This window comes from Garra rufa, chromosome 7 (genome assembly GCF_049309525.1).
Source record: "Garra rufa chromosome 7, GarRuf1.0, whole genome shotgun sequence".
Classification (NCBI taxonomy): Eukaryota; Metazoa; Chordata; class Actinopteri; order Cypriniformes; family Cyprinidae; genus Garra; species Garra rufa.
In genome coordinates this window covers 4,938,182-4,954,330 of record NC_133367.1, presented here as the reverse complement: position 1 = coordinate 4,954,330, position 16,149 = coordinate 4,938,182, and the positions used below count along the sequence as shown (strand labels likewise).

The 16,149-nt window shown below is 35.6% G+C and overlaps 1 protein-coding gene across 1 annotated transcript in view; it reads left to right on the top strand.

Moving 5' to 3' along the window:
• Positions 1–2,642: 2,642 nt before the first annotated feature.
• Positions 2,643–16,149, top strand: part of impact (impact RWD domain protein) — a gene marked incomplete at its 5' end in the record, with an annotated part of 54,380 nt that continues 40,873 nt past the window's right edge. The window contains 3 exons of the mRNA XM_073843436.1: positions 2,643–2,701; positions 2,784–2,846; positions 9,513–9,592. Of these exons, the coding sequence (XP_073699537.1) occupies positions 2,643–2,701; positions 2,784–2,846; positions 9,513–9,592 (202 nt within the window). The remainder of the gene's footprint in view (positions 2,702–2,783; positions 2,847–9,512; positions 9,593–16,149) is intronic.

Sequence of the window (16,149 nt, the reverse complement as noted above, 5' to 3'; positions counted from 1 at the left end):
ATGATCCTCACAAAATAACATAACTTTTTTTTTTTTAAATTTTGAAGCCTGAATACAAACGCCAGAACTAAAAAGCTAAACTATATCAACGTTACCACCTTTTTTCAAACTCATTTTTAGAAACAAAAAACTGGAATAAATCCCAAACTAGAACCAAAATAGAAACCGGAATGAAACTAATTAACAATAAGGGGTGAATAAATTAAATAATCATTACTAAAGCACAAGTGAAAGCTTGTATTTTTGTACATTTCGAAATAAGGTCTATTAACCCTGAATAAAAAAATAGCTAAAACCCAACTAACAATTTTTGGTTTCCAGAACGTTCTGGGAACGTTAGTTTTTGGTTTGCAGAACGTTCCCGGAACGTTCCCTATTGGTTAGCCAGGAAAGTTTTCTTTACGTAACTAGAACGTTCCCTTTAGGTTAGGGGAACGTTCTGGGAACCTATTGGGAACGTTCCGGGAACATCGTGGGAACGTTCCTGAAATGTTCTTTTTAGGTTAGGGTAACGTTCTGGGAACCTACTAGGAACGTTACGGGAACGTTCCCGCAACGTTCCCTTTAGGTTAGGGGAATGTTCTGGGAACCTACTGGGAACGTTCTTGCAATGTCTAAGAATGTTCCCAGTAGGTTCCCAGAACGTTCTCCTAACCTAAAGGGAACGTTCTAGTTACGTAAAGTAAACTTTCCTGGCTAACCAATAGGGAACGTTCTATTTATGTTCCTAGAAGGTTCCCTGAAAGTTCTCTGATGGTTCCCAGAACGCTTTCCTAACCTCTTCACTCCCGTGTCCCGGAGTAAGCGGCATGGAAGGCGGACGGATGTGAATCTCAACAATCACTACTACTACTATGTCTTGTTTTAAACAACTGTTTAATCATTACAGATAATAAGAGCACATTTAACCATCATAATGAGCATTAAATGAGACTAAATTATGCTATACTATGTTAGATTTCATTAATGTAAGAAGTAGAAGTACCATACCATAAAACAACCCAGATTTTATGTTTATTAAAGCACCAAATAACATGATTTCAACAAAATATTCAATTCTAAAAATGTGTATTTTATTTTTTATAGACATTAACGTTTAACTAGGATAACATTACATTCGTTTCTTACCGCTGAGTTAACGATGATGTGCTTCCCTCTTCTGGTCACTAAACGAAAACCTCTCGGTTAACATTGTGTTTTCTTCAATAAGACGTGTCGAATCTCCCTAAAATAACAATATTTACCCTCGTATATATATTAGTTATAAGTATTTATCCATTAAAGAGATCAATCACCGAACTTTAGTCAGTCAGTAAAACGAAATGACCGATATTTTTAAATTACGCGAGCGCGCCGCTTTATATTGAGGACAGGAGAAAGCGCGTGATGGAGTAAAGAAATAAACAGTGTTTATAATATGATTTTCAGACACTTAACCTTGGCTTATTTTAGCTATAAAATTAAAATTATATCATCATTATAATGCCGTTTGACCACTTTGAGACACATGATATTCTAGTATCTGCAAAGTTTTCATTCGTTCAAATGGTAATGATTACTAAAAAATAACCTGCAGGGAACAAGAACTTTCTCTGTAGGTTAAAAAAATATATATAAAAATAACCTGCAGGGAATGTTCTGGGAAGGTTCTTTTTAGGTTATGAAATGAAAATAAAAAATAACCTACAGGGAACGTTCTGAGAATGTTCTCATTTGGTTCCTTGAAAAAATAACCAAATGTGAACCATATGGGAACGTTAGGAGAACGTTCTGTGTTTGCTGGAAACCAGTCTAGGCTGGTTGGCTGGTATTAGCTGGTTTAAGATGGAATTTGGCTGGTTTTAGCTGGTGGTTTTTCAGCCTGGACAGACTGAAAAAGTGACCAAAACTCCTCTAAAACCAGCCTGCTGACCAGCTAGAAACAAGGCTGGTTGACCAGCTACAACCAGCCAACCAGTATTAGCTGGTTTAAGCTGGAATTAGCTGGTTTTCCAGCTTGGCCAGGCTGAAAAAGTGGCCAAAACTCACCAAAAATAGAAACCGGAATGAAACTAATTAACAGTAAGGAGTGGATAAATTAAATAATCATTACTAAAGCACATGTGAAAGCTCGTATTTCTGTACATTTCGAAATAAGGTCAATTAACCCTGCTGACAAAAACTAGCTAAAACCAGCCTAGGCTGGTTGGCTAGTATAAACTGGTTTAAGCTGGTATTAGTTGGTTTTAGCTGGTCTTCCAGCCTGGTCAGGCTGGTTTTAGCTGGTGGTTTTCCAGCCTGACGAAGCTGAAAAAGTGGCCAAAGCTCCTCTTAAACCAGCCTGCTGACCAGCTAAAACCAGCCAACCAGCCTAAGTTGGTATTAGCTGGTTTAAGCTGGAATTAGCTGGTTTTAGCCGGTGGTTTTCCAGCCTGGCCAAGCTGAAAAAGTGGCCAAAGCTCCTCTAAAACCAGCCTGCTGACCAGCTAAAACCAGGCTGGTTTAAGCTGGAATTAGCTGGTGGTTTTCCAGCCTGACCAGCCTGACCAAGCTGAAAAAGTGGCCAAAACCAGCTAAAACCAGCCAACCAGCCCAGACTTCCTCCACTCTATAAGCCTGAACTAAATGTGTTTGTGAGTGTTTAATGTGTGTTTGTTTTTGTTTTGAAGATCATCCTTCCTCCAGATTACCCGAGCTCAGCGCCTCCCATATATCAGATCAAGTATGTCTGATTCATTTGATTGTGGGTTTAGTGTTGGGAGATGAATCTGATGTCTTGATTGAGGTTGGTTTTGTGTTGGCAGCGCTGGCTGGCTCAGAGGAGCTGACAGAATCACTCTGGCCAACAGTTTGGAAGAGCTCTATGTGTGAGTATATCCATATCCATATACATACACAGTGTTGGGCAAAGTTACGTGTAAAAGTAATGCATTACAATATTGAGTCACTCCCTAAAGAAGCAACTAATTACATTAGTTACTTTTTATGGAAAGTAATGCGTTACTTTTTAATTCTAAGTATGTTTTTAATATAAAAAATTATATTTTTGTCAAATGTAAAAGCCTTTTTACAACAGGCTTAGAGAAAAGTAAATTCAGGTCTGTACAGTAGACCGCAGAAGAAAAAATGTCAACTCTTCAGCAATAAAAAAAAGGAAAACAAATGTTGAGTAATTTTTGCTTATTAGTATGGATGAATTGGCTCATCGAAGATTGGCAGCAAAGACATCGGTTCATAAAATGGGATTAAATACATAAAGGATATTTGTATTATTTAACATTTAATTATTGAAAGTTTGCGTTGAATTTCTCATTTTGAAGAACACTGTATCTGTTTTTTAGTGAGTGAGATGAATTAATGCATGTTTATTATTCTAGAACTAAAGGAACATCTTACTCACGATTTCTCTCAACATGGGGACAGGACAGCTTTTAATCAATAAATGGGGGGGGAGGGGGAGTAACTGGCGTTACTTATTTAAAAAAGTAACTCAGATATGTTCTTGTCAATTAAAAAGTAATGCGTTACTTTACTAGTTATTTGGAAAAAGTAATATTATTACGTAACTTGCGTTACTTGTAATGCGTTACCCCCAACACTGTACAAACATACACATTTCCCTCACATTTCAGCAACCGTTTTAGTATATCTTCTCAAGGGACAATGCTATAGAAATGAAACTTGGATATATTTTAGAGTAGCCAATGTGCAGCTTGTATAGCAGTATAGATTTACTGTCCTCTGAAAATAACCCAACATACAGCCATTATTGTCAAAATAGCTGGCAACAAAAGTGAGTACACCCTAAGTGAACTTGTCCAAAGTGTCAATATATTGTGTTAGCACCATTGTTGTCACATCCTGGGCATAGAATTGACCAGAGCTGCACAGGTTGTTGCTGGGATTCTCTTCCACTTCTCACAGAGCTGATGGACGTTAGACACATGGTGCTTCTCCACCTTACGCTTGAGGATGTCCCACAGGTGCTTAAAGGAACACTCCACTTTTTTTGGAAATAGGCTCATTCTCCAACTCCCCCCGAGTTAGTAAGTTGATTTTTACCGCTTTGAAATCCATTCAGCCGTTCTCTTGTTCTGGCGATATCACTTTTAGCATAGCTTAGCATAGATCATTGAATCCTATTAGACCAATAGCATCACGTTCAAAAATGACCAACGAGTTTCGGTGTTTGTCCTATTTAAAACTTGACTCTTCTATGGTTATATCGCGTACTAAGACCAGCGGAAATGTAAAGCTGCGGTTTTCTAGGCCGATAAGGTTAGGAACTAAACTCACATTCCGGCGTAATAGTCAAGGAAGTTTGCTGCCGTAATATGGCCGAAGCAGGCGGAGTATTATCACGCAGCACGTGTGCAAATGCTAAACTAGCTGGGAACTCATTTCTGATAATACTCCGCCTGCTTCAGCCATGTTACGGCAGCAAACTTCCTTGACTATTACGCCGGAATGTGAGTTTAGTTCCTAACCTTATCGGCCTAGAAAACCGCAGCTTTACATTTCCGCTGGTATTAGTACACGATATAACTACAGAAGAGTCAAGTTTTAAATAGGACAAACACCGAAACTCGTTGGTCATTTTTGAACGCGATGCTATTGGTCTCATAGGATTCAATGATCTATGCTAAGCTATGCTAAAAGTGAAATCGCCAGAACAGGAGAACGGCTGAATGGATTTCAAAAACGGTAAAAATCTACTTATTAACTCGGGGGGAGTTGGAGAATGAGCCTATTTCCAAAAAAAGTGGAGTGTTCCTTTAATAGGGTTCAGGTCTGGAGACATACTTAGCCACCTCTTCACCTTCAGCTTTGGCTTCCTCAGCAAGGCAGTTGTCATCTCGGTGGTGTGTTTGGGACCGTTATCATGTTAGAAAACGGCCGTCTGGTCTAGTTTCTGGAGGGAAGGCATCATGTTCTGCATCATGTTTCCGTCAACTACGGCTCCTCAGTAGCAGCAGCACTCATGCAGCCCCAGACCGTGATGCTACCACCACCATGCTTGACTGTAGGCAAGACACAATTTTTTTGGCATCGCCACTAGGGCTGTCCCCGACTATGAATTTTCATAGTCGAATCAGAATTTTCGAATCTTTCTATAGTCGACCGATAGTCGAATCATCTAGGCCTATGTGTGTGTGTGAATGGGTTGGGAGGGGCACGACACTATAGTCAGCAGGAGGGTAAAACTATTTTTATTTTATTTTACACACTGCACACAGCAACAACTTTTAATAAAGCGACCAAAACTGCCTGCCTACTGACAGAGGAACTTATTTAGGTTTAAATAAAAACACCGAACGCGTCTTTTAGTTCTAAAAACGTGAGGCGCACAGCACTGCCTTTTTTGGTGACTTTTAATAAAAGAGCAGTGTGCTGCGTTTTTTTTATGTTGCTAAGCAACGACCAAAACAGCTGTCCTGTCAGTCAAATAAAAGGATTATAGCGCGAGCGCTCTAAAATCTTCGTTTTTTGCTGTTAAGTAAACTGTCATATTAGCAGAAACCCTAAATAATACAGCTCCGGGTTACCCACGATAGACACCAAAGGTTTCTCCTCCATTTCTTGCAGTCTCCGGACTTTTTAAGCAACGGTAAACTTTTAGTCACCACAACAGAAGGCCCGCCTCTCCATTCATTCGATTGGACAATGGAAAAGAACGCGAATGACGTTGGGCGTTTTTCCGCTCAGAGTTGATTTTTTTTTCAATTTCAGGCGCTCAGAGCGCTCCTGCAAAAACGCGAGGCGCCTGGCGCATAAACAGCGCGCAGAACGCTCACTGCCAACAGAAAACCATTCAAAAGAGGCGCCTCCAGCTGCAAAAACGCGTTCGGTGTGATGGCGGCCTAATCCCTGCCGTCAAGATGGTCCTCATCTCGTCATGGATCAGGGAAAGTGAAAATTAAATCTGTCACAGGGGTGGTTGGATTTATTCACAAACACGTTAAAAATATTTATTGAAGGCTTCTTTCTTTTCACTTTTGTTTTTACTGCATTATCATAATCAAAGGCTGTATGTAACTTAATATAACCGTACAAAACCAGTAGTTCTGTGTGCAATTAGACATTGAGCACCCCCATATTGCCAAAATGGTATGATGCTCGTTTCACCCGCGAAGATTCGACTGTGAGATCGGTGGTCGAATCAGGCTCCGCATATCGATGCATCGAATCTTCGACTATTCGGGGACAGCCCTAATCGCCACACATGCTGGACACCATCTGAGCCAAACAAGTTTATCTTCTAGTCTCATCAGACCACAGGACATGGCTCCAGTAATTCATGCTCTTGGTTGTCTTCAGGAAACCGTTTTGCGGGCTTTCTTGTGAGCCAGCTTCAGAAGAGGCTTCCTTCTGGGACGACTTGTTGCAGTGTTCAGAGTATGGTCTGAGCACTGACAAGCTGACCTTCTTCTGCAACCTCTAAAGCAATGCTGGCAGCACTCATGCATCTGTTTTTTGAAGCCAGGTTCGGCTCCTGATGCACAGAATGAGTGCTCAACTTCGTTGATCGACCCTTGCAAGGCCCTTCTTTAAAAAAAACCTCTGTATGACCCTGACCACTGTAGTGCAACTCAGTTTCAGGGTGTTACTGAACCTCTAATAGCCTTGGCCATCTTTGTGGAGAGCAACAACTGTAATTCTCAAATCCTCAGAGAGTTCTTTGCCATGAGATGCCATGTTGAACATCCAGTGGTCAGTGTGAGAGAATTGTACCTAAAGCACCTAATTTTAACTGCTCTAATACAAGATACACAACGTTGTATGGTCCGGTCAAGCTGACAAAAACGTAAACATGATGAATAGGACATGTGGCTTTGCATGGTTAAATAACATACTGCTGTTATCACTTAGGGTGTACTCACTTTTGACAATAATGGCTGTATGTTGAGTTATTTTCAGAGGACAGTAACTCTATACTGCTATACAAGCTGCACACTAGCTACTCTAAAATGTATCCAAGTTTAATTTCTGTAGTACTGTCGCTTGAGGAGATATACTAAAATGTTTGCTGAAATGTGAGGGGTGTACTCACTTTTGTGACATACGGTAACTAATATGTTGATTTAATAATAAATAAAACATTATTTATGCATTATTAAAATAAGTATTAATATTATAGCATAAATCAAGAAAGATACATTTCTATATTTGACTATTCATAATATAGGACTATAACTGCCCTCCAAAGGCAAAGTGCAGTAACTACGCGAACACTGAAGCTGAGAAAAATGCCTTTAAAGTTTTTACAACAGCTAGTCAAACATGTTGACACTCTCGTTTCTCTCTGAACGTTTCCCTGAAACGGGACAAAACTGAACCAGGAGACTTTGCCAAAAGACAAAACCGTTGTCACAAAGTCCATTTTAAGCCTTAACTCAATTTTGACCAATTGTGTAGTTACTGCGCTTTGCCTTTTTGAATACAATGTTTTTTAAACTTTATTTTTTCATTTATATTGATTAAAATGAAAATGCAGTCTAATTAATTTATTTAGAACACATCAATAATTTAATATAGCAGCTAAGATATCCGAATATATTATTTGAATAATCAATTATTAATATTAGTCATTTGAATACAGTATTAAAATAAATGCGTATTTAATATACTGTGCTCTGTTTATATTACTATTAATTAAACATACAAATATATCATATTTATTTATGTTTTACGCTATAATATTGATGATAAAATATTAAATTTATTTACAACACATCAATAATTATATTGATTTATGGTGAATAAACCATTAATATATGTAATTTTAATGCAATATTGAAATAAATATTCTTAACATAATATTTATTCAGTAATATATGGTAATTTTATTTCAGAATATTAAAAACAATATTAACATATATATATATATATATATATATATATATATATAGTAATATGTATGTTTGTTAATATGCATTATATACTATTATATGTAAATATGGCAGTAATGTATCTATTTAAAACACCTCAATAATTTAATATATCAGCAAAAATATAGCTAATATATTAATTTATTAATAAGTAAATCATTATGTTTTGTTGTTTGAATAGAATATTAAAATAAATGTTAACAAATTTTATTTAATGTAATGTGGTCATTTAATATTATTAATAATCAAATATACAAAGATGTCCTATTTATGTATGCTTCACGCTATAAATGATAAATATAGCATCAAAAATATTAGTAAACAAGTCATTAATATTAGTATGCAATATTAAATGCAATATTAAGTAAAAAACGAACAATTATTATATGTTATTATATATTATATTAATAAATGGTAATATATTAATTATATGTACTGTATTATTTTATACCATTAATGATCTACATAGAATGTATCTGTTTAATATAGCAGCCAAAATATAATAGCTAATATACTGATTTAATAATAAATAAAGCATTAATATTAGTTATTCAAATACAGTATTAAAATAAATATGTTAACATATTTTATTTAATATAATGTGGTCCTTTTGTGTTATTAATAATCAAATAAACTGTAATACATTGTGTTTTACACTAAAATATTAATGATAAAATGTGAAATTTATTTGAAACTCATCAATAACTTAATATAGCAGCAAAAATAAAATATTTAATATATTTATGGTAAACAAACCATTAATATTAGTCATTTAAATGCAGTATTAAAATAAATATGATTAACAATATTTACTCCGTATTATTTGGTCCTTTTATTTAGGAGTAACGATAATAATTATTTTAAAATATATATAATATATTAATTATGTTAATTTATATTATAAAACAGATTTCAGCACATAAATTTCAAAAATCATGTTTTTTATTGTCATGTTTTGTGTTAGTTAGCTGTATTTTTTAGCTGTTTTTACTTAATCGAAATAACCTAACTGCAGTTTGATCTGTATAACATAGCAGCAAATTTACTAATTTAATAATAAATAAAACATTAATATTAGTTATTCAAATACAGTATTAAAATAAATATGTTAACATATTTTATTTAAAATAATGTGGTCCTTTTGTGTTATTAATAATCAAATAAACTGTAATACATTGTGTTTTACACTATAAAATGAATGATCAAATGTGGGATTTATTTAAAACTCATCAATAATTTAATATAGCAGCAAAAATACAACATTTCTATATATATATATATATATATATATATATATATATATATAGTAAACAAACCATTAATATTAGTAATATTAATGCAGTATTAAAATAAATATGATTAACAACATTTACTCAGTTTTATTTGGTCCTTTTATTTTAGAGCAATGATAATAATATATAAAAAAATTTATAATTTATTAACTATATGTTAATTTATATTATAAACTTTCAAAAAACATGTTTTTTATTGGTATCGTTTAGTTGCAAATTAACTCTTAATATATTCATGTAATATTTCATCCTAGTGCATTTATGACCAAATATATAACGCATCTTCATGCAACATGTGAATAATTGCATATGCATCAAGTTTATGAGTGACTGTCATGTTTTTGTTCATTAGGGAGAATACAGGAGAAAGTATTTTATACCTGTGGGTGGAGAAAATAAGAGAATTCCTCGTGGAAAAATCACAAAGTGCAGGTACCAGCTATGATTAATCTAAATATTTGCATGAGCAAAAATGACTTTTGTTGGTTCCAAAGTATTGCAAGGGTAATAGTGTATTTAAATAATGACCCCTAGGTATTGAAACCGGCTTTTCTGAAGTGAAAACCAGTTGTTTTGTGTCTGATGATATGGGGTTGTCCAGTAGGGGGCAGTAGACAGTCACACCAAAGACAGTCTAGTGTGAAATATAATGTGAGGGGTTTAAAATCTTTATTATGCAAGACTGATGCATATCTATGAAGTGTATAAATAGGTTTATGTCATGGAAATCAGACAGTGGCGTCAGTAGTGAAACTGTTGATAAATGTACGTATCTGTTGCACGAAAAGCTCATGTCGTTATTGGTTAATCTCACTCTCAGTCCTTTATTTTGTGAAAACATTTGGTGGTATTAGCAAGGATGAAAACTTCTCAACGTTTGATTGACTAGACGGCAGATAGAGTAGAAGGAGGTCAACTAAAGTTGTGTTTTTCCGGACGGCACGATCGGTCTGCCCATTAAAGACCCAGACTGACGACTGTTTGTGTTTTTGGATTTTCTCTCAGCACCAGACGCTTCTTCTGCAAACTAATTGCCCTTTGCGTTACAGCCGAGCAGTGGTTTTGTTGTGTTGTTTTGAGCGCTCATTTTTGTATAAAGTGAACTGTGGAAAGCGGGAGAATTAGAGTCAGGAGGGGAATCACGCTGTCATTTATTCCCTCCGGCTTTTAAGGAACACGACGTTCTGCCGGCAGATGGAAATTACACATGACCGCTCCTGCATCCAGAAATGCAAAAAACACATAGAGAAATCAAGCAAATGTTCAGATCTGTGGTTTCATCAGCCCTTTGAAAAGAATAGGAGGCATGCGACGCTCTCCGTGGAAATATACAGGAAGGAGGCACAATTGAAACAGGTGCACGGGGCCTGCCGGCAATCAGGTACACGGCCTGTCATTAACCTAGAAGTAATAGACCCTTCAGCTCACGGAAAGCAGCCTCTTTTGATTGTTCGAAACTGGTAGGTGGAGAGCGGCATCTCAATAACCAAGGAAGTTATAAAAACTCGGCATAATCACGCTGTGAATGCTGGCAGAGTCAAGAGAGTGTGCTGTGTATTAAACCACAGCTACTGAACAAAAATCAAAAAACCTTTATTCATTTAGCTCACGCTTTTATCGACGTGGGAATATCCCAAGCAGTTTCTCATGTATCACGAGAAAGATGTTCTGGGAAATGTAGCAGTGTTTATTTTAACTGTACAATGAAAGTCATTTGGTTCCCGACTTACAATAAAAAAGCTTCCAAATAGGAATATCTAAAGCAATTCATCATAAATTACAACAACGAAAAAAAATGGTGTAGTGTTTATCCCATCCACGCATTGAAAGTCAATGGGGTCCAAAGTCGTTTGGTTCTCAATGTTCCATAAAAAGTTTTCAAATAGAAATATCCCAAGCAATTTATTATAAATTACAAAACTATTTGGAAAAAAAAAAAATGGAAAAATGCTGTAGTGTTTATCTCATCATTACATTGAAAGTCAATGGGGTTCTAAAGTCATTTGGTTCCAAATGTTTTATAAAATATCTAGCTTGTGCTTTTATCAAAATGGTTTCCAAATGGGTATATCCCAAGGTATTTAGCATAAATTACAAAAAAATGGAAACATGTTGTAGTGTTTATCTCATCAATACATTGAAAGTCAATGGGGTCCAAAGTCGTTTGGTTCTCAATGTTCCATCAAAAGTTTTCAAATAGAAATATCCCAAGCAATTTATCATAAATTACAAAACTATTTGAAAAAAAAAAAAAATGGAAAAATGCTGTAGTGTTTATCTCATCATTACATTGAAAGTCAATGGGGTTCTAAAGTCATTTGGTTCCAAATGTTTTATAAAATATTTAGCTAGTGCTTTTATCAAAATGGTTTCCAAATGGGTATATCCCAAGGAATTTAGCATAAATTACAAAAAATGGGGGGAAAAATTGGGAAAAATTGAGTAGTGTTTATCTCATCAATACATTGAAAGTCAATGGGGTCCAAAGTTGGTTGTTTCCCAACGTTCTACAAAACATAGCTCGCAATCAAAACAGCTTATAAATAGGAATATCCCAAGCAATTTATCATAAATTACAAAAAATTATAAAAAATGTGGGTTTTTTTTGTTTTTTTGAAAAGTGTTGTAGTGTTTATCAAAACAGTGAAAGTCATTGGGGTCCAAAGTTGGTTGGTTCCCAACGTTCTACAAAACATATCTCACAGTTAAACAGCTTACAAATAGGAATATCCCAAGCAATTGGTCATAAATTGCAAAACAAATGTAACAAAAAAAATGTTTCTTTGAAAAATGTTGTAGTGTTTATCAAAAACAGTGAAAGTCAATGGGGTCCAAAGTCGTTTGGTTCCAAATGTTTTATAAAATATCTAGCTAGTGCTTTTGTCAAAATGATTTCCAAGGGGGTATATCCCATGGAATTTATCATAAATTACAAAAAAATGGGGGGAAAAATGGGGGGAAATTAAGTAGTGTTTATCTCATCAATACATTGAAAGTCAATGGGGTCCAAAGTTGGTTGGTTCCCAACGTTCCACAAAACATAGCTTGCAATAAAAAAGGCTTCCAAATAGGAATATTCCAAGCAATTTATCAAAAATTACAAAACAAATTAATTTTTTTTTTTTTTAAATGTTGTAGTGTTTATCAGTACATTGAAAGTCAATGGGGTCCAAAGTTGGTTGGTTCCCAACATTCCACAAAACATAGCTTGCAATAAAAAGGCTTCCAAATAGGAATATTCCAAGCAATTTATCAAAAATTACAAAACAAATTAATTTTTTTTTTTTTTTAAATGTTGTAGTGTTTATCAATACAGTGAAAGTCAATGGGGTCCAAAGTTGGTTGTTTCCCAACGTTCTACAAAACATAGCTTGCGCTTTTACAAAATCGGCTTTGAAATGGGAATGTCCAACAAAATCATAAATCATGAAAGTCAATGGGGTCCAAGGTTGTTTGTTTTCCAATGTTTTAAAAAACAGCTAGCTAGTTTATCAACATGGTTTCCAAATGGGAATATCCCAAGTAATTTATCATAAATCACCAAAAATTATTATTATTATTATTAATATTCCAGTGTTTGTTCTATTCATGGGGTCAATGGGGTCCAAAGTCGTTTGGTTCCCAAAGTTTTATAAAAACATCTAGCGTTCTACAAAACACAGCTTGCGATTTTATCAAAATATGCTTCCAAATGAGATTATTCCAAATAAATGATCATAAATCACACATAAAATTGAAAGAATTATTGAAAAATGTTCAAGTGTTTATACCATCAGTACAATGAGTGTCAAGGGGGTTTTACAAAACATCTAGCGTTCTACAAAATATAGCTTGCGCTTTTATAAAAATCAGCTTCCAAATGGGATTATTCCAAATAAATGATCATAAATGAAAGAAAAAAATTTAAAGAGTTATTTAAAAAAATGTTGTTTATCCCATCAGTACAATGAAAGTCAGTGGGTTCCAAAGCCGTTGTGTTTCCCAGTGTTGTACAATAAATCTGGTTAGTGCTTTTATTAAAATGGGTTCCAAATGGGAATATTCCAAGCAATTTATCATAATTAAAAATAAATGTAAAATTTAAAAATGTTCCGGTGTTTATTTCATCCATGCAATGAAAGTCAATGGGGTCCAAAATCATTTGGTTCCCAACATTTTACAAAACATCTAGCTAGTGCTTTGATCAAAATGGCTTCCAAATGGAAAGTTTATCATATAGCATACAAAAGAAGCTATTTTGAAAATTTTTCAAGCATGCATTCAATCAGTACATAAAGAAAGTCAACGGGGTCCAAAGATGTTTGGTTTTCAATGTTTGACAAAACATCTAGCGTTCAACAAACTCAGCTTGTGATTTTGTCAAAATCAGCATCCAAATGGGAATATCCCAAGTAATTTATCATAAATCACACACATTTAAAAAATAAATAAATATTGAAAAATCTTTAAGTGTTTATCCCATCAGTACAATGAAGCTCAATGAATCCAAAGTCATTTGATTCTCAAAACACAGCATGCGCTTTTATCAAGATCAGTTTCCAAGCAATCTATGATATATCACAAAAGAAGATATTTCGATCAATGATAAAGCGGTTAATCCATCCATACAATGAAAGTCAGTGGGGTCTAAAGGCACTAAGTTTCCAAAGTTCTTCAAAACATCTTATTTTTTGTTCCGAAGAAGAAAGTTGTACTGGTTTGGAACATATTGACAAACTAATATTGAAGGTTAAACTGTGGTTGTGAGTAATGCTTGCGCCTACATGGGGTTACTTTTACATTTATTCATTTGGCAGATGCTTTTATCGAATGCCTTCGAGGTACACATTTGATCAGTTCTTGCTTTCCATGGGAATCGAACGTATGACCTTGTCACTGTTAGCAGCGTACTCCACTATTTGAGCCAGAGGAAAGGTTCAGTCTTGATAAAAATAACCCTGGAGCTACCGAGGGGGCGGTTGACAGGAAACCTGCGTAATAATATCCCATGAGTCAATGCCCACAAGTCCAGTCTCTGAATGGCAAGGTTCTGCATTTGCACATTTTTCCAGCATATTGAAATTCTTGTGAATCGTCACACGATGCAAAACGCCGGGATGCTTTTCACTCGAGTAGCCGAGTCGCTCGTTCCCGAGTCATTTCTCCTCATTGTGCGCCTCAAGTCTCTCTTGCCTTTGAACATAATGTTTGGCGAAATTATTGCACGCCGGATATTGGATCCATGCCTTTGATCTGGCCATCTCGATAAAGTCCAATTGTTTGGATTAAATGAACACAGCGGCCTGCCGCGCCGAAGGTAGATGGGGTTTTTTTTTATAAGGCGCTCCTTCTCCCTCACCGTCTCAGACCTCGGCGTTGGGGAGATCTAATCGTAATCGATAAAAAGACTCACGCTACCTTGACAGAACCTGTTAATCTTTTCCAGCGGGGCTTTAAAAGTCCCTCTGAGGTCAGTGGCAAGTCCAAGAATTGACCCTGATGGGTTTTGACACTCAGTTCGCTTTCTCAGCTCTACTTGGGAAGAGTAGTTTTTTTTTTGAGAGCTTTTTAAAGGAGAGATCTTGCTTTGTTAGATTTTTGTCCTAGTGGAGTTTGGACATGTTTATCTGCAGTGTTGTTTTCGTCAACGATGACGATGACGAAATCATTTCGTTGACGCCACTTTTTTCATGACGATAACGAGACGATGACGAGATAAAAATGGCTCGTTGATGACTAAAACATGACGAGACGTGTGTGAGTTTTCGTGGACGAGACGAGAATAGACGAAAATGTTAGTGGGTGGTCCGTCAGACGTTTAAAATGCATGACATTTCCGCTTATTGTGCATGCCAATTAAAACTTAAAAAGTATCTGACGCTATGGCAAGCCGTTTTAGCATTAAATACTCGTTGCTATACTAGTATGGCAAGCCGTTTTAGCATTCCATCCTTGTTTGTCTTTTATGTTCTAAAACATTCCTTCATTATTGTAATTATTGGTGAAAATAGTCGATCCGGAAGCTCACATTGTGTTGAACTATAGATCTGCTATTTTCACAACTTATAAGTGACACTACCCAACAGCAAAATACTTACTGACCTACATTAATTTGTTAAAAGACTACTTTTTCCCCTTTTTTTGACTAAAACTAGACTAAAACCTTTTTGACTTTTCGTCGACTAAAATTGGACTAAAACTATCACATATAGAAGTGACTAAAATTTGACTAAAACTAAGAAGCATTTTAGTCCAAAAGACTAAGACTAAATCTAAGATGGTTGTCAAAAACAACACTGTTTATCTGTTGCATAAAGGTGCTTTAGGCCTTTCTTCTGCGACACAAAATGTCCCTATTAGCCGAAAGCTATCACGAGGCAACCTGAGAAATCACACTCCATGACAGCCCTCGATTCCTCAAAGCACAGAAAAATCTTGCTGAGTGCTGGCTGTGCTTTTGCTTTTTCTTTTTTTGGGGCTCAATCCAAAAAAAAAAAAAAAATGTGTAGGAAGTGGATGCCTGTCAATCATCTTCGCAGGTTGAGGATTGGCTGATTTGGTGGGAGGGTGAAATTTCCAGTCGTTCATATAGGAACTCGTTAGCATCCCATAATCAGGATGTAATTGCGACGTTTAAGTTTTTGATTTGTAGTTTTGCCTGCCAGAAACGTACTACAATAGAAACTAATTGCCATTGGCGATATGTAGATGCAAAAAAAAATTGTGCAATTGGCAAATAACGTCAATTGGTTATCCATTTTAAGTGGTACTTGTTGCTTCTTATTCCATACTAGTATGAGTAGTATGCAATTTGCTCTGGTTAGTGGTCAGACGATGGTCCACTTCCAAAAGCTGCCGTACGAATCCTTAAAAGCTATTGTTTTTGAAGGACGGCTCTCCCACGCCTTTCGCTGAATGTGATAATTGCGCCTGAAATTATGCATGTATGTCAACGGTTTTAATATGCAAATGCGTTTCCATGAATGGCACGCTCGAGAGGGAAATGGAGC